General features: G+C 43.0%; 1 protein-coding gene across 1 annotated transcript in view; it reads left to right on the top strand.

The window, feature by feature from the left end:
- LOC145341274 (IgGFc-binding protein-like) overlaps positions 1-24,278 on the top strand; it is a 75,280-nt gene that overhangs the window by 19,530 nt on the left and 31,472 nt on the right. Inside the window, exons 7-45 of the mRNA XM_080186199.1 lie at positions 51-135; positions 690-758; positions 2,312-2,556; positions 2,649-2,932; positions 3,057-3,334; positions 3,476-4,074; positions 4,168-4,729; positions 5,035-5,234; positions 5,349-5,729; positions 5,842-6,128; positions 6,559-6,839; positions 7,832-7,969; positions 8,058-8,314; positions 8,603-8,687; positions 9,469-9,537; positions 10,357-10,601; positions 10,694-10,977; positions 11,102-11,379; positions 11,521-12,119; positions 12,213-12,774; positions 13,080-13,279; positions 13,394-13,774; positions 13,887-14,173; positions 14,604-14,884; positions 15,877-16,014; positions 16,103-16,359; positions 16,648-16,732; positions 17,514-17,582; positions 18,402-18,646; positions 18,739-19,022; positions 19,147-19,424; positions 19,566-20,164; positions 20,258-20,819; positions 21,125-21,324; positions 21,439-21,819; positions 21,932-22,218; positions 22,649-22,929; positions 23,922-24,059; positions 24,148-24,272. Of these exons, the coding sequence (XP_080042325.1) occupies positions 51-135; positions 690-758; positions 2,312-2,556; positions 2,649-2,932; positions 3,057-3,334; positions 3,476-4,074; positions 4,168-4,729; positions 5,035-5,234; positions 5,349-5,729; positions 5,842-6,128; positions 6,559-6,839; positions 7,832-7,969; positions 8,058-8,314; positions 8,603-8,687; positions 9,469-9,537; positions 10,357-10,601; positions 10,694-10,977; positions 11,102-11,379; positions 11,521-12,119; positions 12,213-12,774; positions 13,080-13,279; positions 13,394-13,774; positions 13,887-14,173; positions 14,604-14,884; positions 15,877-16,014; positions 16,103-16,359; positions 16,648-16,732; positions 17,514-17,582; positions 18,402-18,646; positions 18,739-19,022; positions 19,147-19,424; positions 19,566-20,164; positions 20,258-20,819; positions 21,125-21,324; positions 21,439-21,819; positions 21,932-22,218; positions 22,649-22,929; positions 23,922-24,059; positions 24,148-24,272 (10,866 nt within the window). The remainder of the gene's footprint in view (positions 1-50; positions 136-689; positions 759-2,311; positions 2,557-2,648; positions 2,933-3,056; positions 3,335-3,475; positions 4,075-4,167; positions 4,730-5,034; positions 5,235-5,348; positions 5,730-5,841; positions 6,129-6,558; positions 6,840-7,831; positions 7,970-8,057; positions 8,315-8,602; positions 8,688-9,468; positions 9,538-10,356; positions 10,602-10,693; positions 10,978-11,101; positions 11,380-11,520; positions 12,120-12,212; positions 12,775-13,079; positions 13,280-13,393; positions 13,775-13,886; positions 14,174-14,603; positions 14,885-15,876; positions 16,015-16,102; positions 16,360-16,647; positions 16,733-17,513; positions 17,583-18,401; positions 18,647-18,738; positions 19,023-19,146; positions 19,425-19,565; positions 20,165-20,257; positions 20,820-21,124; positions 21,325-21,438; positions 21,820-21,931; positions 22,219-22,648; positions 22,930-23,921; positions 24,060-24,147; positions 24,273-24,278) is intronic.

Raw genomic sequence — 24,278 nt, 5'->3', positions numbered from 1 at the left:
TTGCTGTTGCTATCTGTTGCTCGTTGATATTGTGATGCTTTCTCTTACAGATCCTCATTGAAGCAGTCCGGGGCAATGACTATCGCAGTGATGTTGCTGTGGATGACATCTCCTTTCATACTGGATGTTGTGGAGGTTTGTAGACATGTCTAGTTTTCTGGTATAAATTGTGATTCATTCGTTATGTAAACATTGATGAAGATGAGATCTTAAGCAATTGGAGCAGGAGCAGACGATGCAACCCCTTGATCCAGCTAGTCCATTAAATGTGATTATGGCTGATTTTCTGCCTCAGCTCCACTTTCCAATTTGCTCCACAGGTCCCTTGATTGTCTGAGATTCCCAAATCTGTTTATCTCGGCCTGAAATATACTCAATGATGGATAATCCTCAGTCTTCTGGGATTGAAAATTTGGAAACATTCACACTCCAAAAATAAAGTACTTTTTTCTCATCACAATCCTAAATGATCAACACCTTACCCTGAGATTGTGCCCCTGTATTTGAGATTTGTCAGCCAGAGAAAACAACCTCTCTATGTCCAGCACTGGTTTTAAGTTTGGTGTTTCCTGTCTCATCGTAATATGTTGTCCTCTTTCTTTTTCCACATTGGGTGAGTGTGGAAAGTTGACTTGATTTGTTTATAACATGGAGATTCTTCTGACTTTTTAACCATGCTTTCTCTGCAGACATGTGTGATACAGCAGCCACAATGAGCACTCCAACTACAACCAGCACCATGACACCGGACAGAACAGGTAAACAAAAGCAGCTGACATGTGATGTGGGATATTGATTGTGCTATTCTTATTCAAGTCTCATTTACTTTGAGTTAGTGGTAGACAATTAGAGACAGCTACTTTTTCACCCACCCTATATTTGTATGAACCATTTAATCAGTTTTGATTAATTGAGTCAAAATATTACCAATGTAATTTCATTTGTAAAAAAGAGCAGTAAATTTGACAATTTGCTAATGTGGGCAAATGATTGGAAATATCTCCTGTGAGCTAGCTGTTGCATGATGCAGACAGCGAGATCTGGAAGCCAAGCAGATGGTTGTGTTGATTTCTCAATGGAGAACGGAATGTGGAAAGAGATAGATTATGGACAGAATCTTGCTGAGGTGCCAGGAGAGTCAGCTATTGGTGAGAATCTCTTGTGCCTCTTTTTGCGAAGACATGTTGAACCACAAAGCACTCAGGCAGCGATGAGGCCAGTGGAGGGACAGCCCCTGCAGTCAAGAGCTCCGGGGTGGGAGTCTTCTCTATTAGAGGCTAGCAGCTTTTGTGCCCATCAGGGCCATTGGGCAGGCCGTAGCTGCTGCAGGAAAAACAGACAGCAAGCAGAGTGGCAGGATTGCAATGCCAGAAGTAATTAAGGTGCATGTTGTGTGGTTTCTTGGAGTGAGAATCAAGGGTTTTGAGGTGTCTGTAGCAATGGCAGGCCTTGCTCTTGTAGGGCAACACTCCCTTCCCTTTGTCCAGCCTTTGATCAGGTGGTTGGTCCTGTTTGAGAGACACCCACCCTTACGGTGAGATGACAAACTGGCTGCATGGCTTTAGCTTCTATGCATGCCGTGTGGCAACAGGCTTATCTGCAGGTGGGTTAATACCATTGAAGGCAGGATGAAGCCAAAAAAAGGCCATTGATTGGCTGCAAAAGGGGCTTTATTGATGGTGGAATGGGTAGATCGACAATGGGCCTTGTCACGATAAAATTAGTTTTGGTGCTGATGAGGTGTGACAGGGTTCCAGTGCTCCACAATCCCATTTATTTCAATGCCTTCCTGCCTCTAAGCTTGCCACCAGGGAGAAGAAAAGATTTTGCCAAATGCCCCAGTTGTGTATATACCTGGTTATCAATTGTGATTGACTTTGTGGAAGATTAAGTGTGATATGAATATGTTTGGATGTCTAGTAGATGTTGTTACTGGACAGTGCTCTTGTGAGTATCACTTATTATTATCACTCTAAATATCATTGGTTTGGTACATTGAATTGTCAATGCACCTATTGCATGGCACAAATTGAAGGAGGGGCAAGGAAATTCCAGCCATTCAGTATTGTATTGCCTGCAATTGATGGGGAAATACTAATGGCAGAAGCATAAATCCTGGAAGGATGGAATCACTTAGAAGGAGTTGAGTGATTTAATGATGACAACAATACCTTGTCAATAAAAGATAGCAGTCACAATGTAGTCAACATGTGGAAAAAGAAAAGAGTGGTGGGGTGGAGTGTAAAATAATGGAATTTGGTCTTGGATGTACGGTGGTACCACCAATTGATCTTTGTTTTACAATTCTTAGAATCATCCTGCACTGTACAAGGTGATCCTCATTACAACACCTTTGACAAACAAGCTCACAACTTCATGGGAACATGCACATATACATTATCAAAACTCTGTGACGCCAGCAGTAATCTGCCCTATTTCAATGTTGAAGCTGCAAATGAGCACAGATCAGGGAATTGCTATGTATCGTACGTCAAACATGTCAACGTCAATGTCTACAGTCACAGAATAACATTAGAGAAGGGACACGTGGTCAAGGTAAGAGTTTGATATATTTTCATCTCTTTATCAAGTACGTTGAACGGTCATTTTTTTGAAGAATGGGTGGATCAATGTTTGTGTCTCTCCAGGTCGATGGAGAAGTGGAGGTGCTGCCTGTGTCACTGGCTTCTGGTGTTGATGTTGGCCTAAGTGGAAAGTATGTAGTTGTTAGTACCAATTTTGGACTGAGGGTGAGGTTTGATGGGATGCATCGAGCAGAGGTAACTCTTGGCAGTGTCTTCAAGGGGAAAGTGTGTGGAATGTGCGGGAACTATAACGACGACAGAACAGACGATTTCCTCAATCCAGATGGAGTGATGGAGCCCGATTCCATCAGCTTGGGAAACAGCTGGCAAACCCACAATGATACAAGGTACATTGTATGAAAGTGTTCAGGTTGCTTTTGTTCCTTCATCAATGCAGGCTTTTGGTGGCATTTACTTGCAGAAATTTATAGCTTTAACCATTTCTCATTGGTGATGCTGCTGTTTTTGCAGGTGTGTTCCTGACATTGGCATTGAACCAAATTGTACTGATGATGAAAAGCACATCATAGAAAGTAAATCTTACTGTGGAATAATCGTGGATTCACGTGGTCCCTTCAAGGCATGCCATTCTGTTGTAGACCCCATGGATTATTTTGGGGGCTGTGTGTATGATCTGTGTGCATTAGACTTGCATACGGGGTCTCTGTGCAGTAGTTTGCAGTCCTATGCAGATACATGCCAGTCGAAGGGAGTGAGAGTGGAAGCTTGGAGGAATGAGACCTTCTGCCGTAAGTGATTTGATTCTTTATTGCTCGATATATAAATTGTACTTAGTGGAGATCCGTTTGAACCATTTGGGATTTCATGTTATACGGCAGGGATTTAATGGCAAGGTCATTAATGCGTGATCTTTGGAATTCCGTTTCTAGCTTTGAAGTGTGCAGTGAATAGTCACTATGAGCAGTGTGGCTCAGCCTGTCCAGCTACATGTGTCAATCCCAATGCTCCTTCCAGCTGCTCCCAGCCATGTGTAGAAGGCTGTGTGTGTGACAGTGGTTATATTTTCTACAACGACCGATGTGTGCCAAGTAGTCAGTGTGGCTGTTGGTCTGAAGACAAACACTACCCGGTGGGATCTGAATTCTGGACGGATGATACATGTTCAATGAAATGTCGATGTCCTTCGAAGGGCAGTAAACTAATGTGCTGGAGTTCAGGGTGTGCTGCGGATTCATTCTGCGGAGTTGCAAACGGAGTTCCAGGTTGCTACCCACATGCATATGGCATCTGCAGAGTTCATAATGACCCACACTACAGTACGTTTGACAAAGCGACCCATCACTTCATGGGGACGTGCACCTATACGATCGCCAAGCTTTGCACAAATTCCTCATCTCTTCCATACTTCAACATCGAAGCGAAAAATGAAAATCGGGGCAATGCGAAAGTGTCTTACGTTCAAAAAGTTCGAGTAGCTGTTCATGGCCACACTGTTTGGATCGTTAAGAATGAGTCGCATCGTGTATTGGTAAGTGTCTTATTGCTAGGTTGTGTTTTGTGAAATTCTGCATTTTGAACTGAATTTGTTCTGAATCATTCCTCAATTGGAACTTGCACTCAGGTTGACGAAGTTTGGAGGACGTTACCAGTGACAGTAGTGAATGGCACCGTGAGTGTGAGTAGGAGTGGAAGATACGTGGTCCTGGTGGCAGACTTTGGGCTTAGTGTTTCCTATGACACTGATCATTCGGTGGAAGTGAAAGTACCGAGTAGTTATTTTAATCAGACTTGTGGTATGTGCGGTAACTACAATGGATTGAGGCAGGATGATTACATGAAACCTGATGGAGAGCAAGCCAAAGATTCGAATGAGTTGGGAAATAGCTGGAAGGTGCCACCAGATGATCCAGGTTGTGACCCAGGCAGCCCTGAGGAATGTCCGCCTGCTGATGAGAAGCTGTACCAGAGCGATGATTTCTGTGGCCTGATGACCAGCCAAGAAGGTCCATTTGTAAAGTGCCACTCTGTAATAAATCCCACTGGTTACTTTGAAAGTTGTGTTGTCGAACTGTGCCTGTTGGCAGGAAGCCAAAATGCTCTGTGCAATGCCCTCCAAATCTATGCAGAAGCGTGTCAAAGTGCAGGAGTGACCATTCCATCGTGGAGAAACTTCACTTTCTGTCGTATGTATTTGCTATCTCCTGTTGTTTTAGCTTTAATATTTCCTTCATGTGCCTGAGAAAGTCACTGTTTTTGTGATATTGCGTTATATTGTTCATTTTGTTACAGACTTGCTGTCCAGTTCTTTTAATTCAATTTGTTTATGTGCTTGCTTTTCTATTTTCCATTCTTTTGATCCAGTTGAATTCAATAAGAGTGTGTGTGCGTGTGTGTGTGTGTTTTCCTTCCTTCTGAGTTGTCTCATAATTGAAAGCATTTTCTAGTCTCAGAAACCTGAAAGCTTTTCTTGTACCTTCTTTGCTTTCAGCTGTCAGCTGTCCAGTTAATAGCCACTACAATGCGTGTGGCAGTGCTTGTCCAGCCACATGCTCAGACCGTTTTGCTCCGGAAAACTGCAGCAAGCCCTGTGTGGAGGACTGTGAATGTAACATGGGTACTGTTCTCAGTGGAAGCTCCTGTGTGCCTGTTGAGAACTGTGGCTGCGTCTACAACAACAAATACTATGAAGTAAGTTGTACGGGCAGTGGTTTTGGTGCCATTCGATCCTTGTGTGTGCGTCTTTCTGCTTACCTGAGGAGTATGTAGCAATTTTGAAAATAACACTTAGTCTTTGTCTGTCAGAAAGGGACCATGTTCTGGGAAGAGGGATGTCTAAAGCGTTGCCGGTGCACTGGAAATGACCAGGTCTCGTGCGAAGCAGCATCTTGTGGAGCAGAGGAAATTTGCAAAGTGCAGGATGGAAATTTGGGATGTTATCGAGCAGAGACTGCAACCTGCCACATTTACGGAGACCCACACTACACGACATTTGACAGGAAACTGTACCACTTCCAGGGTGCCTGCAATTATACCGTGACTGAGACTTGTGGAAACACACCCGTTCAGTTTTCTGTGACAAGTAGAAATGAACACAGAGGCAGCCCAACGTGGTCTGCTATTAATTCCATTGCTTTGCGACTTGACGACCTTCATATTGCTGTGAGGAAAAATAAGCTTGTTTATGTGAGTAATGCCTCTGATCGATGGTGTTTTCTGAATGAATATAATGTTGAATGTAATGTAGTTCCTGTCTTTGTTACTGTCGTATCACTAATCTTGGTAATGTTTTGTTTAGGTGAATGGGGTGAGGGTTGAGCTCCCTGTGAATCTCCACTCTTCAGTAAGAGTATCAATGGAGGGATCATTTGTCACGGTCCAGACAGACTTTGGTCTTCAGCTGAAGTTTAATGGCGATGCCGAACTGTTTGTCAAGGTGGATGAGAGATACAGAGGACAGCTGTGTGGCTTGTGTGGTACCTATACTGATGACCAGCTCGATGACTTCTTGAAGCCTGATGGAACTTTAGCCCTGGATTCCAATCAGTTTGGAAACAGCTGGAGAGTTCCTGATGATGACTGGCTGTGAGTATTTCCTGCACCGTATTGTGAATTAAGGTAAATGCAGTGTAACTCGCAAGACCTTTGCACAGAGTTGGGAGCTATGGCAGTAAGTAGAGTAAGCGGAGTAGTCGATTGATGTAAAAACAACTAATTTGCACGATGGCAAGTCCGGGATTTCCTGTAAGTGTCCACATGAGCATGTGCTGTTGGTCGTGTTCAATCACTGTGGTTTGCAGTGAATACTTGAAACCAATTTTCCAGTATTGTTATTGACATATATGACATTGAAATATCACAGAGGCATCATCGAAGAACATCATGCCTTTGGATGTATTGTGAGGGAGCTATTTTGACAGCACCTATCCCTATCCATTGACGTTTGAGGATGATGAATTAAAATGAGAGCTTTCTTTCTTGAGGACAGAAATTATACTTGATTTTCCTTGCACAGGTGTAATGAAACCATTCTACCACCACCCACCTGTGAGCCATCATCAAATGAAGAGGCTGAGGAATACTGCAAAATTATTTTGGCAAACAGTGGCCCTTTCAAAGATTGTCACTGGTATATTCCTCCTCAGTTGTACTTTGAAAGTTGTGTGTATGACCACTGTGCTACTGGAGGAGATTCTGCGCTGCTGTGCAATGCTCTGGCATCATATGCTTCAGCCTGTGAAGCAGTTGGTGTTGTTCTGGGAGACTGGATGGAACAGAGTGGCTGTGTTGAGAAAAGTAAGTTTGATATCACGTATCTTGACTTGTTCTTTTCCACTATTGTATTTCTCAGGCTTCCTTTTAAAAAGCATTACATGGGTAAGATGGATACAGAGGGATATGGGCCAAATGCGGGAAATTGGAACTAGCTTAGGGGTTTGAACAAAAGGGCGGCATGGACAAGTTGGGCCGAAGTGCCTGTTTCCATGCTGTAAACCTCTGTGATTCTGTGACTCCTAATGAGTAATATGGATAAGTCACAATTTCCCTTCCAAACACATTCCCATTGTTAATAATTAGCTACGTCCATGAATAGTTGACTTATTCTGTTGATGTTGAGGTCATCACTTTTTACCATTCTTTTATATATATTCAGCACAGGTTCTTTTGAAATAGTAATTCTTAAATATTTGTTCATTTCTGGTCATCAATTGAAACGTGATCCCTGGAGTACGTTTGGGTGATGTTTCTGGAACATCATTAGGACGAGAACGGAGGATTCAGTCAATCTCGTGCTGAATGGTTGTAGTGTGGATCTGCAACAGAAAGGACTAATTCTTCTGGGCTACTGAGGCTACTTGTTAATTTTGCAGAGGCAGGGTAACTCATAAAAATGGAAGTCTATTTGACTATTCACATAATGCCCAATGAAAAGCTACCAAATCCTCCTAGCGCACTGTATTTGGTGATTGAATATACATGATTTCCAACACAGGAATCTCATCACCAAAGTGCAGTGGGCAGAGCCGCAACACCCAGTATGTCAGTTATAAGGAATGTAAGATGTTCTGCCTTTTCTTGCATGAATTGAATAATTCTGTCATTGATTTGCTCTGTCATATTGGCCTGGATATTCTTCGAAAGGAAGTGTGGAGAACTTTGAAACTGTTTCCAGTCGAGATGATTGTGATTCCTATGGAACTTCCTTGCGATGGTTTTACCTGTTTTGATTTCTGGTTAACGCTGCGGGTATTAAAGGTGCAAATAACTGTTGTGTATGAAACCCACAGGTTGTGCATTGGACTGTAATTTTGATGTTGGTCTGTGCAATTGGACTCAATCCAAAACAGATAATTTGGACTGGAAACGCATCAGTGGTTCGACACCGTCAAGTCACACAGGCCCGTCTTATGACCACACCACTGCAGGTAGGCAATGTGAGGTGCTTATCTTACCAGTAGGGCTTGGAAGAGCAGAAGATTTGTTTCTAACCAGTGAGCATAATTGTGTGTCCAGGTGGTTACTACATCTACATTGAAGGAAATGACGGCCGTGAAGGAGACAGAGCGCAACTGGTCAGTTCTCCATGCAAAATGACAGGAGCTCAGTGCTTGCGATTCTGGTACCACATGTATGGAGTGGCTCATAGCATGGCTTTGAAAGTTTACCAGGTTGAAGAAGGGATACCAGCACTAATGTGGTCAAAGACAGGAAATAAGGGAAACAAATGGATTGCAGGAGAAGTGGGCCTGCAGCTCTCAGGAAATTCTCAGGTAAACTATCTGAAAAATATTTGTGTGATTGTTTTTGGTTTTTGTTATGTGATGAACTCGGGCAATTTGCAACAACAGCCGGAAATCCAATAAAGATTCTATATCTTCAAATAAAGTTGAACTTGTTAATTTTAAATCAGAGGAGATAACTGTGGTTGTATCAAGAAAATAATGAATTGATTATTTACCCTGTTCCCCAGTGTTACTGAAAAGGAGATCTGAAATTGTTTTGTTTGACTTGCTGTTGCTATCTGCTGCGTGCTGATATTTTGATGCTTTCTCTTACAGATCCTCATTGAAGCAGTCCGGGGCAATGACTATCGCAGTGACATTGCTGTGGATGACATCTCCTTTCATACTGGATGTTGTGGAGGTTTGTAGACATGTCTAGTTTTCTGATGTATATTGTGATTCATTGGGTATGTGACTTAAACGTTGATGAAGATGAGATCTTAAGCAATTGGAGCAGGAGCAGACTGTGCAGCCCCTTGATCCGGCTAGTCCATTGCATGTGATCATGGCTGATCTTCAGCCTCAGCTCTACTTTCCAAGCTGCTCCACGGTTCCCTGGATTCCCTGAGATTTCCAAATTTCTTTTATGTCGGCCTGAGGTATACTGAACGATAGCAAGCCCACAGCATTCTTGGATGGAGAATTGCAAGATTCACAATTCCAAGAGTAAGATAATTTCTTCTCATTACAATCCAAAATGATTGACACCTTACCCTAAGATTGTGTTCCTGTGTTTGAGATTTGCCAGACAGAGGGAACACCCCCTCTGTGGCCAGCACTGGTTTTAGCTTTGGTGTTTCCTGTCTCTCCTCATAACATGTTGTCCTGTTCCTTTTTCCACATTGGGTGAGTGTGGAAAGTTGACTTGATTTGTTCTGCCCGTTGAAGTGGTGGAGGCTGCCTCGCTAAATATTTTTAAGACGCGGGTTGATGGGTTTTTGATAAGAGAGGGGATTAAGGGTTATGGGGAGAGGGCGGGAAAGTGGAACTGAGCCACGACAGATCAGCCATGATCTTATTGAATGGCGGGGCAGGCTCGAAGGGCTAGATGGCCTACTCCTGCTCCTATTTCTTATGTTCTTACGTTCTTATGTTTGCAACATGGAGCTTCTTCTGACTTTTTAACCATGTTTTCTCTGCAGACATGTGTGATACAACAGCCACAATGAGCACTCCAACTACAACCAGCACCATGACTCCTGACACAACAGGTAGACGAAAGCAGCCGACATGTGATGTGGGATATTGATTGTGCTATTCTTATTCAAGTCTCATTTACTTTGAGTTGGTGGTAGACAATTAGAGACGGCTACTTTTTCACCCATCCTATATTTGTATTGACCAATTAATCAGTTTTGATTAATTGAATCGGAATATCACAGATGCCATTCCACTTTTTAGAAATGATAATGGGTCTTGTCACCAGAAATTAATTCTGACGCAGGCGGGATGGTAGTAGGGTTGCGATACTCCACAAAACCGTTTACTTCAATGCCTTCCTGCCTCTAAGCTTGTCAGCAGGGAGAACAAAAGATTTTGCCAAATGTCCCAATTGTGGTTATTAACTGAAATTGACTTTATGGAAGATTTGGTGTGATATGAGTATGTTTGGATGGTCTAGTAGATGTTGTTGCTGGACTGTGCTCTTGTGAGTATCACTTGTTTATCTGCTCAAAGAGCTTTTCAGTTATCAAGCAGGTTTAGTACATTTAACAGTGGACCTGTTACATGGCACAAACTGAAGGAGCAGCAGGAGGAATCCAGCCTTTCAGGATTGTGTTGCCTGAAATGGATGGGGAAATGCTCATGACAGAAGCATAAGTCCTGGCAGGATGGAATCATTTAGAAGGAGTTGAGTGATTTAATGATGTGAGCGAGTGACAACAATATCTTGTCAGTAAAAGATAGCAGTCACAATGTAGTCAACATGTGGAAAAAGTAAAGAGCAGTGAGGTGGAGTGTAAAAGAATTGAATTTAGTCTTGGATGTACAGTGGTACCACCAATTGATCTTTGTTTTACAATTCTTAGAATCATCCTGCACTGTACAAGGTGATCCTCATTACAACACCTTTGACAAACAAGCTCACAACTTCATGGGAACATGCACATATACATTATCAAAACTCTGTGACGCCAGCAGTAATCTGCCCTATTTCAATGTTGAAGCTGCAAATGAGCACAGATCAGGGAATTCCTATGTATCGTACGTCAAACGTGTCAACGTCAATGTCTACAGTCACAGAATAACATTAGAGAAGGGACACGTGGTCAAGGTAAGAGTTTGATATATTTTCATCTCTTTATCAAGTACGTTGAACGGTCATTTTTTTGAAGAATGGGTGGATCAATGTTTGTGTCTCTCCAGGTCGATGGAGAAGTGGAGGTGCTGCCTGTGTCACTGGCTTCTGGTGTTGATGTTGGCCTAAGTGGAAAGTATGTAGTTGTTAGTACCAATTTTGGACTGAGGGTGAGGTTTGATGGGATGCATCGAGCAGAGGTAACTCTTGGCAGTGTCTTCAAGGGGAAAGTGTGTGGAATGTGCGGGAACTATAACGACGACAGAACAGACGATTTCCTCAATCCAGATGGAGTGATGGAGCCCGATTCCATCAGCTTGGGAAACAGCTGGCAAACCCACAATGATACAAGGTACATTGTATGAAAGTGTTCAGGTTGCTTTTGTTCCTTCATCAATGCAGGCTTTTGGTGGCATTTACTTGCAGAAATTTATAGCTTTAACCATTTCTCATTGGTGATGCTGCTGTTTTTGCAGGTGTGTTCCTGACATTGGCATTGAACCAAATTGTACTGATGATGAAAAGCACATCATAGAAAGTAAATCTTACTGTGGAATAATCGTGGATTCACGTGGTCCCTTCAAGGCATGCCATTCTGTTGTAGACCCCATGGATTATTTTGGGGGCTGTGTGTATGATCTGTGTGCATTAGACTTGCATACGGGGTCTCTGTGCAGTAGTTTGCAGTCCTATGCAGATACATGCCAGTCGAAGGGAGTGAGAGTGGAAGCTTGGAGGAATGAGACCTTCTGCCGTAAGTGATTTGATTCTTTATTGCTCGATATATAAATTGTACTTAGTGGAGATCCGTTTGAACCATTTGGGATTTCATGTTATACGGCAGGGATTTAATGGCAAGGTCATTAATGCGTGATCTTTGGAATTCCGTTTCTAGCTTTGAAGTGTGCAGTGAATAGTCACTATGAGCAGTGTGGCTCAGCCTGTCCAGCTACATGTGTCAATCCCAATGCTCCTTCCAGCTGCTCCCAGCCATGTGTAGAAGGCTGTGTGTGTGACAGTGGTTATATTTTCTACAACGACCGATGTGTGCCAAGTAGTCAGTGTGGCTGTTGGTCTGAAGACAAACACTACCCGGTGGGATCTGAATTCTGGACGGATGATACATGTTCAATGAAATGTCGATGTCCTTCGAAGGGCAGTAAACTAATGTGCTGGAGTTCAGGGTGTGCTACGGATTCATTCTGCGGAGTTGCAAACGGAGTTCCAGGTTGCTACCCACATGCATATGGCATCTGCAGAGTTCATAATGACCCACACTACAATACGTTTGACAAAGCGACCCATCACTTCATGGGGACGTGCACCTATACGATCGCCAAGCTTTGCACAAATTCCTCATCTCTTCCATACTTCGACATCGAAGCGAAAAATGAAAATCGGGGCAATGCGAAAGTGTCTTACGTTCAAAAAGTTCGAGTAGCTGTTCATGGCCACACTGTTTGGATCGTTAAGAGTGAGTCGCATCGTGTATTGGTAAGTGTCTTATTGCTAGGTTGTGTTTTGTGAAATTCTGCATTTTGAACTGAATTTGTTCTGAATCATTCCTCAATTGGAACTTGCACTCAGGTTGACGAAGTTTGGAGGACGTTACCAGTGACAGTAGTGAATGGCACCGTGAGTGTGAGTAGGAGTGGAAGATACGTGGTCCTGGTGGCAGACTTTGGGCTTAGTGTTTCCTATGACACTGATCATTCGGTGGAAGTGAAAGTACCGAGTAGTTATTTTAATCAGACTTGTGGTATGTGCGGTAACTACAATGGATTGAGGCAGGATGATTACATGAAACCTGATGGAGAGCAAGCCAAAGATTCGAATGAGTTGGGAAATAGCTGGAAGGTGCCACCAGATGATCCAGGTTGTGACCCAGGCAGCCCTGAGGAATGTCCGCCTGCTGATGAGAAGCTGTACCAGAGCGATGATTTCTGTGGCCTGATGACCAGCCAAGAAGGTCCATTTGTAAAGTGCCACTCTGTAATAAATCCCACTGGTTACTTTGAAAGTTGTGTTGTCGAACTGTGCCTGTTGGCAGGAAGCCAAAATGCTCTGTGCAATGCCCTCCAAATCTATGCAGAAGCGTGTCAAAGTGCAGGAGTGACCATTCCATCGTGGAGAAACTTCACTTTCTGTCGTATGTATTTGCTATCTCCTGTTGTTTTAGCTTTAATATTTCCTTCATGTGCCTGAGAAAGTCACTGTTTTTGTGATATTGCGTTATATTGTTCATTTTGTTACAGACTTGCTGTCCAGTTCTTTTAATTCAATTTGTTTATGTGCTTGCTTTTCTATTTTCCATTCTTTTGATCCAGTTGAATTCAATAAGAGTGTGTGTGCGTGTGTGTGTGTGTTTTCCTTCCTTCTGAGTTGTCTCATAATTGAAAGCATTTTCTAGTCTCAGAAACCTGAAAGCTTTTCTTGTACCTTCTTTGCTTTCAGCTGTCAGCTGTCCAGTTAATAGCCACTACAATGCGTGTGGCAGTGCTTGTCCAGCCACATGCTCAGACCGTTTTGCTCCGGAAAACTGCAGCAAGCCCTGTGTGGAGGACTGTGAATGTAACATGGGTACTGTTCTCAGTGGAAGCTCCTGTGTGCCTGTTGAGAACTGTGGCTGCGTCTACAACAACAAATACTATGAAGTAAGTTGTACGGGCAGTGGTTTTGGTGCCATTCGATCCTTGTGTGTGCGTCTTTCTGCTTACCTGAGGAGTATGTAGCAATTTTGAAAATAACACTTAGTCTTTGTCTGTCAGAAAGGGACCATGTTCTGGGAAGAGGGATGTCTAAAGCGTTGCCGGTGCACTGGAAATGACCAGGTCTCGTGCGAAGCAGCATCTTGTGGAGCAGAGGAAATTTGCAAAGTGCAGGATGGAAATTTGGGATGTTATCGAGCAGAGACTGCAACCTGCCACATTTACGGAGACCCACACTACACGACATTTGACAGGAAACTGTACCACTTCCAGGGTGCCTGCAATTATACCGTGACTGAGACTTGTGGAAACACACCCGTTCAGTTTTCTGTGACAAGTAGAAATGAACACAGAGGCAGCCCAACGTGGTCTGCTATTAATTCCATTGCTTTGCGACTTGACGACCTTCATATTGCTGTGAGGAAAAATAAGCTTGTTTATGTGAGTAATGCCTCTGATCGATGGTGTTTTCTGAATGAATATAATGTTGAATGTAATGTAGTTCCTGTCTTTGTTACTGTCGTATCACTAATCTTGGTAATGTTTTGTTTAGGTGAATGGGGTGAGGGTTGAGCTCCCTGTGAATCTCCACTCTTCAGTAAGAGTATCAATGGAGGGATCATTTGTCACGGTCCAGACAGACTTTGGTCTTCAGCTGAAGTTTAATGGCGATGCCGAACTGTTTGTCAAGGTGGATGAGAGATACAGAGGACAGCTGTGTGGCTTGTGTGGTACCTATACTGATGACCAGCTCGATGACTTCTTGAAGCCTGATGGAACTTTAGCCCTGGATTCCAATCAGTTTGGAAACAGCTGGAGAGTTCCTGATGATGACTGGCTGTGAGTATTTCCTGCACCGTATTGTGAATTAAGGTAAATGCAGTGTAACTCGCAAGACCTTTGCACAGAGTTGGGAGCTATGGCAGTAAGTAGAGTAAGCGGAGTAGTCGATTGATGTAAAAACAACTAATTTGCACGATGGCAAGTCCGGGATTTCCTGTAAGTGTCCACATGAGCATGTGCTGTTGGTCGTGTTCAATCACTGTGGTTTGCAGTGAATACTTGAAACCAATTTTCCAGTATTGTTATTGACATATATGACATTGAAATATCACAGAGGCATCATCGAAGAACATCATGCCTTTGGATGTATTGTGAGGGAGCTATTTTGACAGCACCTATCCCTATCCATTGACGTTTGAGGATGATGAATTAAAATGAGAGCTTTCTTTCTTGAGGACAGAAATTATACTTGATTTTCCTTGCACAGGTGTAATGAAACCATTCTACCACCACCCACCTGTGAGCCATCATCAAATGAAGAGGCTGAGGAATACTGCAAAATTATTTTGGCAAACAGTGGCCCTTTCAAAGATTGTCACTGGTATATTCCTCCTCAGTTGTACTTTGAAAGTTGTGTGTATGACCACTGTGCTACTGGAGGAGATTCTGCGCTGCTGTGCAATGCTCTGGCATCATATGCTTCAGCCTGTGAAGCAGTTGGTGTTGTTCTGGGAGACTGGATGGAACAGAGTGGCTGTGTTGAGAAAAGTAAGTTTGATATCACGTATCTTGACTTGTTCTTTTCCACTATTGTATTTCTCAGGCTTCCTTTTAAAAAGCATTACATGGGTAAGATGGATACAGAGGGATATGGGCCAAATGCGGGAAATTGGAACTAGCTTAGGGGTTTGAACAAAAGGGCGGCATGGACAAGTTGGGCCGAAGTGCCTGTTTCCATGCTGTAAACCTCTGTGATTCTGTGACTCCTAATGAGTAATATGGATAAGTCACAATTTCCCTTCCAAACACATTCCCATTGTTAATAATTAGCTACGTCCATGAATAGTTGACTTATTCTGTTGATGTTGAGGTCATCACTTTTTACCATTCTTTTATATATATTCAGCACAGGTTCTTTTGAAATAGTAATTCTTAAATATTTGTTCATTTCTGGTCATCAATTGAAACGTGATCCCTGGAGTACGTTTGGGTGATGTTTCTGGAACATCATTAGGACGAGAACGGAGGATTCAGTCAATCTCGTGCTGAATGGTTGTAGTGTGGATCTGCAACAGAAAGGACTAATTCTTCTGGGCTACTGAGGCTACTTGTTAATTTTGCAGAGGCAGGGTAACTCATAAAAATGGAAGTCTATTTGACTATTCACATAATGCCCAATGAAAAGCTACCAAATCCTCCTAGCGCACTGTATTTGGTGATTGAATATACATGATTTCCAACACAGGAATCTCATCACCAAAGTGCAGTGGGCAGAGCCGCAACACCCAGTATGTCAGTTATAAGGAATGTAAGATGTTCTGCCTTTTCTTGCATGAATTGAATAATTCTGTCATTGATTTGCTCTGTCATATTGGCCTGGATATTCTTCGAAAGGAAGTGTGGAGAACTTTGAAACTGTTTCCAGTCGAGATGATTGTGATTCCTATGGAACTTCCTTGCGATGGTTTTACCTGTTTTGATTTCTGGTTAACGCTGCGGGTATTAAAGGTGCAAATAACTGTTGTGTATGAAACCCACAGGTTGTGCATTGGACTGTAATTTTGATGTTGGTCTGTGCAATTGGACTCAATCCAAAACAGATAATTTGGACTGGAAACGCATCAGTGGTTCGACACCGTCAAGTCACACAGGCCCGTCTTATGACCACACCACTGCAGGTAGGCAATGTGAGGTGCTTATCTTACCAGTAGGGCTTGGAAGAGCAGAAGATTTGTTTCTAACCAGTGAGCATAATTGTGTGTCCAGGTGGTTACTACATCTACATTGAAGGAAATGACGGCCGTGAAGGAGACAGAGCGCAACTGGTCAGTTCTCCATGCAAAATGACAGGAGCTCAGTGCTTGCGATTCTGGTACCACATGTATGGAGTGGCTCATAGCATGGCTTTGAAAGTTTACCAGGTTGAAGAAGGGATACCAGCACTAATGTGGTCAAAGACAGGAAATAAGGGAAACAAATGGATTGCAGGAGAAGTGGGCCTGCAGCTCTCAGGAAATTCTCAGGTAAACTATCTGAAAAATATTTGTGTGATTGTTTTTGGTTTTTGTTATGTGATGAACTCGGGCAATTTGCAACAACAGCCGGAAATCCAATAAAGATTCTATATCTTCAAATAAAGTTGAACTTGTTAATTTTAAATCAGAGGAGATAACTGTGGTTGTATCAAGAAAATAATGAATTGATTATTTACCCTGTTCCCCAGTGTTACTGAAAAGGAGATCTGAAATTGTTTTGTTTGACTTGCTGTTGCTATCTGCTGCGTGCTGATATTTTGATGCTTTCTCTTACAGATCCTCATTGAAGCAGTCCGGGGCAATGACTATCGCAGTGACATTGCTGTGGATGACATCTCCTTTCATACTGGATGTTGTGGAGGTTTGTAGACATGTCTAGTTTTCTGATGTATATTGTGATTCATTGGGTATGTGACTTAAACGTTGATGAAGATGAGATCTTAAGCAATTGGAGCAGGAGCAGACTGTGCAGCCCCTTGATCCGGCTAGTCCATTGCATGTGATCATGGCTGATCTTCAGCCTCAGCTCTACTTTCCAAGCTGCTCCACGGTTCCCTGGATTCCCTGAGATTTCCAAATTTCTTTTATGTCGGCCTGAGGTATACTGAACGATAGCAAGCCCACAGCATTCTTGGATGGAGAATTGCAAGATTCACAATTCCAAGAGTAAGATAATTTCTTCTCATTACAATCCAAAATGATTGACACCTTACCCTAAGATTGTGTTCCTGTGTTTGAGATTTGCCAGACAGAGGGAACACCCCCTCTGTGGCCAGCACTGGTTTTAGCTTTGGTGTTTCCTGTCTCTCCTCATAACATGTTGTCCTGTTCCTTTTTCCACATTGGGTGAGTGTGGAAAGTTGACTTGATTTGTTCTGCCCGTTGAAGTGGTGGAGGCTGCCTCGCTAAATATTTTTAAGACGCGGGTTGATGGGTTTTTGATAAGAGAGGGGATTAAGGGTTATGGGGAGAGGGCGGGAAAGTGGAACTGAGCCACGACAGATCAGCCATGATCTTATTGAATGGCGGGGCAGGCTCGAAGGGCTAGATGGCCTACTCCTGCTCCTATTTCTTATGTTCTTACGTTCTTATGTTTGCAACATGGAGCTTCTTCTGACTTTTTAACCATGTTTTCTCTGCAGACATGTGTGATACAACAGCCACAATGAGCACTCCAACTACAACCAGCACCATGACTCCTGACACAACAGGTAGACGAAAGCAGCCGACATGTGATGTGGGATATTGATTGTGCTATTCTTATTCAAGTCTCATTTACTTTGAGTTGGTGGTAGACAATTAGAGACGGCTACTTTTTCACCCATCCTATATTTGTATTGACCAATTAATCAGTTTTGATTAATTGAATCGGAATATCACAGATGCCATTCCACTTTTTAGAAATGATAATGGGTCTTGTCACCAGAAATTAATTCTGACGCAGGCGGGATGGTAGTAGGGTTGCGATACTCCACAAAACCGTTTACTTCAATGCCTTCCTGCCTCTAAGCTTGTCAGCAGGGAGAACAAAAGATTTTGCCAAATGTCCCAATTGTGGTTATTAACTGAAATTGACTTTATGGAAGATTTGGTGTGATATGAGTATGTTTGGATGGTCTAGTAGATGTTGTTGCTGGACTGTGCTCTTGTGAGTATCACTTGTTTATCTGCTCAAAGAGCTTTTCAGTTATCAAGCAGGTTTAGTACATTTAACAGTGGACCTGTTACATGGCACAAACTGAAGGAGCAGCAGGAGGAATCCAGCCTTTCAGGATTGTGTTGCCTGAAATGGATGGGGAAATGCTCATGACAGAAGCATAAGTCCTGGCAGGATGGAATCATTTAGAAGGAGTTGAGTGATTTAATGATGTGAGCGAGTGACAACAATATCTTGTCAGTAAAAGATAGCAGTCACAATGTAGTCAACATGTGGAAAAAGTAAAGAGCAGTGAGGTGGAGTGTAAAAGAATTGAATTTAGTCTTGGATGTACAGTGGTACCACCAATTGATCTTTGTTTTACAATTCTTAGAATCATCCTGCACTGTACAAGGTGATCCTCATTACAACACCTTTGACAAACAAGCTCACAACTTCATGGGAACATGCACATATACATTATCAAAACTCTGTGACGCCAGCAGTAATCTGCCCTATTTCAATGTTGAAGCTGCAAATGAGCACAGATCAGGGAATTCCTATGTATCGTACGTCAAACGTGTCAACGTCAATGTCTACAGTCACAGAATAACATTAGAGAAGGGACACGTGGTCAAGGTAAGAGTTTGATATATTTTCATCTCTTTATCAAGTACGTTGAACGGTCATTTTTTTGAAGAATGGGTGGATCAATGTTTGTGTCTCTCCAGGTCGATGGAGAAGTGGAGGTGCTGCCTGTGTCACTGGCTTCTGGTGTTGATGTTGGCCTAAGTGGAAAGTATGTAGTTGTTAGTACCAATTTTGGACTGAGGGTGAGGTTTGATGGGATGCATCGAGCAGAGGTAACTCTTGGCAGTGTCTTCAAGGGGAAAGTGTGTGGAATGTGCGGGAACTATAACGACGACAGAACAGACGATTTCCTCAATCCAGATGGAGTGATGGAGCCCGATTCCATCAGCTTGGGAAACAGCTGGCAAACCCACAATGATACAAGGTACATTGTATGAAAGTGTTCAGGTTGCTTTTGTTCCTTCATCAATGCAGGCTTTTGGTGGCATTTACTTGCAGAAATTTATAGCTTTAACCATTTCTCATTGGTGATGCTGCTGTTTTTGCAGGTGTGTTCCTGACATTGGCATTGAACCAAATTGTACTGATGATGAAAAGCACATCATAGAAAGTAAATCTTACTGTGGAATAATCGTGGATTCACGTGGTCCCTTCAAGGCATGCCATTCTGTTGTAGACCCCATGGATTATTTTGGGGGCTGTGTGTATGATCTGTGTGCATTAGACTTGCATACGGGGTCTCTGTGCAGTAGTTTGCAGTCCTATGCAGATACATGCCAGTCGAAGGGAGTGAGAGTGGAAGCTTGGAGGAATGAGACCTTCTGCCGTAAGTGATTTGATTCTTTATTGCTCGATATATAAATTGTACTTAGTGGAGATCCGTTTGAACCATTTGGGATTTCATGTTATACGGCAGGGATTTAATGGCAAGGTCATTAATGCGTGATCTTTGGAATTCCGTTTCTAGCTTTGAAGTGTGCAGTGAATAGTCACTATGAGCAGTGTGGCTCAGCCTGTCCAGCTACATGTGTCAATCCCAATGCTCCTTCCAGCTGCTCCCAGCCATGTGTAGAAGGCTGTGTGTGTGACAGTGGTTATATTTTCTACAACGACCGATGTGTGCCAAGTAGTCAGTGTGGCTGTTGGTCTGAAGACAAACACTACCCGGTGGGATCTGAATTCTGGACGGATGATACATGTTCAATGAAATGTCGATGTCCTTCGAAGGGCAGTAAACTAATGTGCTGGAGTTCAGGGTGTGCTACGGATTCATTCTGCGGAGTTGCAAACGGAGTTCCAGGTTGCTACCCACATGCATATGGCATCTGCAGAGTTCATAATGACCCACACTACAATACGTTTGACAAAGCGACCCATCACTTCATGGGGACGTGCACCTATACGATCGCCAAGCTTTGCACAAATTCCTCATCTCTTCCATACTTCGACATCGAAGCGAAAAATGAAAATCGGGGCAATGCGAAAGTGTCTTACGTTCAAAAAGTTCGAGTAGCTGTTCATGGCCACACTGTTTGGATCGTTAAGAGTGAGTCGCATCGTGTATTGGTAAGTGTCTTATTGCTAGGTTGTGTTTTGTGAAATTCTGCATTTTGAACTGAATTTGTTCTGAATCATTCCTCAATTGGAACTTGCACTCAGGTTGACGAAGTTTGGAGGACGTTACCAGTGACAGTAGTGAATGGCACCGTGAGTGTGAGTAGGAGTGGAAGATACGTGGTCCTGGTGGCAGACTTTGGGCTTAGTGTTTCCTATGACACTGATCATTCGGTGGAAGTGAAAGTACCGAGTAGTTATTTTAATCAGACTTGTGGTATGTGCGGTAACTACAATGGATTGAGGCAGGATGATTACATGAAACCTGATGGAGAGCAAGCCAAAGATTCGAATGAGTTGGGAAATAGCTGGAAGGTGCCACCAGATGATCCAGGTTGTGACCCAGGCAGCCCTGAGGAATGTCCGCCTGCTGATGAGAAGCTGTACCAGAGCGATGATTTCTGTGGCCTGATGACCAGCCAAGAAGGTCCATTTGTAAAGTGCCACTCTGTAATAAATCCCACTGGTTACTTTGAAAGTTGTGTTGTCGAACTGTGCCTGTTGGCAGGAAGCCAAAATGCTCTGTGCAATGCCCTCCAAATCTATGCAGAAGCGTGTCAAAGTGCAGGAGTGACCATTCCATCGTGGAGAAACTTCACTTTCTGTCGTATGTATTTGCTATCTCCTGTTGTTTTAGCTTTAATATTTCCTTCATGTGCCTGAGAAAGTCACTGTTTTTGTGATATTGCGTTATATTGTTCATTTTGTTACAGACTTGCTGTCCAGTTCTTTTAATTCAATTTGTTTATGTGCTTGCTTTTCTATTTTCCATTCTTTTGATCCAGTTGAATTCAATAAGAGTGTGTGTGCGTGTGTGTGTGTGTTTTCCTTCCTTCTGAGTTGTCTCATAATTGAAAGCATTTTCTAGTCTCAGAAACCTGAAAGCTTTTCTTGTACCTTCTTTGCTTTCAGCTGTCAGCTGTCCAGTTAATAGCCACTACAATGCGTGTGGCAGTGCTTGTCCAGCCACATGCTCAGACCGTTTTGCTCCGGAAAACTGCAGCAAGCCCTGTGTGGAGGACTGTGAATGTAACATGGGTACTGTTCTCAGTGGAAGCTCCTGTGTGCCTGTTGAGAACTGTGGCTGCGTCTACAACAACAAATACTATGAAGTAAGTTGTACGGGCAGTGGTTTTGGTGCCATTCGATCCTTGTGTGTGCGTCTTTCTGCTTACCTGAGGAGTATGTAGCAATTTTGAAAATAACACTTAGTCTTTGTCTGTCAGAAAGGGACCATGTTCTGGGAAGAGGGATGTCTAAAGCGTTGCCGGTGCACTGGAAATGACCAGGTCTCGTGCGAAGCAGCATCTTGTGGAGCAGAGGAAATTTGCAAAGTGCAGGATGGAAATTTGGGATGTTATCGAGCAGAGACTGCAACCTGCCACATTTACGGAGACCCACACTACACGACATTTGACAGGAAACTGTACCACTTCCAGGGTGCCTGCAATTATACCGTGACTGAGACTTGTGGAAACACACCCGTTCAGTTTTCTGTGACAAGTAGAAATGAACACAGAGGCAGCCCAACGTGGTCTGCTATTAATTCCATTGCTTTGCGACTTGACGACCTTCATATTGCTGTGAGGAAAAATAAGCTTGTTTATGTGAGTAATGCCTCTGATCGATGGTGTTTTCTGAATGAATATAATGTTGAATGTAATGTAGTTCCTGTCTTTGTTACTGTCGTATCACTAATCTTGGTAATGTTTTGTTTAGGTGAATGGGGTGAGGGTTGAGCTCCCTGTGAATCTCCACTCTTCAGTAAGAGTATCAATGGAGGGATCATTTGTCACGGTCCAGACAGACTTTGGTCTTCAGCTGAAGTTTAATGGCGATGCCGAACTGTTTGTCAAGGTGGATGAGAGATACAGAGGACAGCTGTGTGGCTTGTGTGGTACCTATACTGATGACCAGCTCGATGACTTCTTGAAGCCTGATGGAACTTTAGCCCTGGATTCCAATCAGTTTGGAAACAGCTGGAGAGTTCCTGATGATGACTGGCTGTGAGTATTTCCTGCACCGTATTGTGAATTAAGGTAAATGCAGTGTAACTCGCAAGACCTTTGCACAGAGTTGGGAGCTATGGCAGTAAGTAGAGTAAGCGGAGTAGTCGATTGATGTAAAAACAACTAATTTGCACGATGGCAAGTCCGGGATTTCCTGTAAGTGTCCACATGAGCATGTGCTGTTGGTCGTGTTCAATCACTGTGGTTTGCAGTGAATACTTGAAACCAATTTTCCAGTATTGTTATTGACATATATGACATTGAAATATCACAGAGGCATCATCGAAGAACATCATGCCTTTGGATGTATTGTGAGGGAGCTATTTTGACAGCACCTATCCCTATCCATTGACGTTTGAGGATGATGAATTAAAATGAGAGCTTTCTTTCTTGAGGACAGAAATTATACTTGATTTTCCTTGCACAGGTGTAATGAAACCATTCTACCACCACCCACCTGTGAGCCATCATCAAATGAAGAGGCTGAGGAATACTGCAAAATTATTTTGGCAAACAGTGGCCCTTTCAAAGATTGTCACTGGTATATTCCTCCTCAGTTGTACTTTGAAAGTTGTGTGTATGACCACTGTGCTACTGGAGGAGATTCTGCGCTGCTGTGCAATGCTCTGGCATCATATGCTTCAGCCTGTGAAGCAGTTGGTGTTGTTCTGGGAGACTGGATGGAACAGAGTGGCTGTGTTGAGAAAAGTAAGTTTGATATCACGTATCTTGACTTGTTCTTTTCCACTATTGTATTTCTCAGGCTTCCTTTTAAAAAGCATTACATGGGTAAGATGGATACAGAGGGATATGGGCCAAATGCGGGAAATTGGAACTAGCTTAGGGGTTTGAACAAAAGGGCGGCATGGACAAGTTGGGCCGAAGTGCCTGTTTCCATGCTGTAAACCTCTGTGATTCTGTGACTCCTAATGAGTAATATGGATAAGTCACAATTTCCCTTCCAAACACATTCCCATTGTTAATAATTAGCTACGTCCATGAATAGTTGACTTATTCTGTTGATGTTGAGGTCATCACTTTTTACCATTCTTTTATATATATTCAGCACAGGTTCTTTTGAAATAGTAATTCTTAAATATTTGTTCATTTCTGGTCATCAATTGAAACGTGATCCCTGGAGTACGTTTGGGTGATGTTTCTGGAACATCATTAGGACGAGAACGGAGGATTCAGTCAATCTCGTGCTGAATGGTTGTAGTGTGGATCTGCAACAGAAAGGACTAATTCTTCTGGGCTACTGAGGCTACTTGTTAATTTTGCAGAGGCAGGGTAACTCATAAAAATGGAAGTCTATTTGACTATTCACATAATGCCCAATGAAAAGCTACCAAATCCTCCTAGCGCACTGTATTTGGTGATTGAATATACATGATTTCCAACACAGGAATCTCATCACCAAAGTGCAGTGGGCAGAGCCGCAACACCCAGTATGTCAGTTATAAGGAATGTAAGATGTTCTGCCTTTTCTTGCATGAATTGAATAATTCTGTCATTGATTTGCTCTGTCATATTGGCCTGGATATTCTTCGAAAGGAAGTGTGGAGAACTTTGAAACTGTTTCCAGTCGAGATGATTGTGATTCCTATGGAACTTCCTTGCGATGGTTTTACCTGTTTTGATTTCTGGTTAACGCTGCGGGTATTAAAGGTGCAAATAACTGTTGTGTATGAAACCCACAGGTTGTGCATTGGACTGTAATTTTGATGTTGGTCTGTGCAATTGGACTCAATCCAAAACAGATAATTTGGACTGGAAACGCATCAGTGGTTCGACACCGTCAAGTCACACAGGCCCGTCTTATGACCACACCACTGCAGGTAGGCAATGTGAGGTGCTTATCTTACCAGTAGGGCTTGGAAGAGCAGAAGATTTGTTTCTAACCAGTGAGCATAATTGTGTGTCCAGGTGGTTACTACATCTACATTGAAGGAAATGACGGCCGTGAAGGAGACAGAGCGCAACTGGTCAGTTCTCCATGCAAAATGACAGGAGCTCAGTGCTTGCGATTCTGGTACCACATGTATGGAGTGGCTCAT

The sequence above is a fragment of the Carcharhinus amblyrhynchos genome, chromosome 3, assembly GCF_965287045.1.
Source record: "Carcharhinus amblyrhynchos chromosome 3, sCarAmb.v2.hapA, whole genome shotgun sequence".
Taxonomy (NCBI): domain Eukaryota; kingdom Metazoa; phylum Chordata; class Chondrichthyes; order Carcharhiniformes; family Carcharhinidae; genus Carcharhinus; species Carcharhinus amblyrhynchos.
The sequence above is the reverse complement of the archived record's forward strand: the minus strand, read 5'-3'. Positions and strand labels throughout refer to the sequence as shown.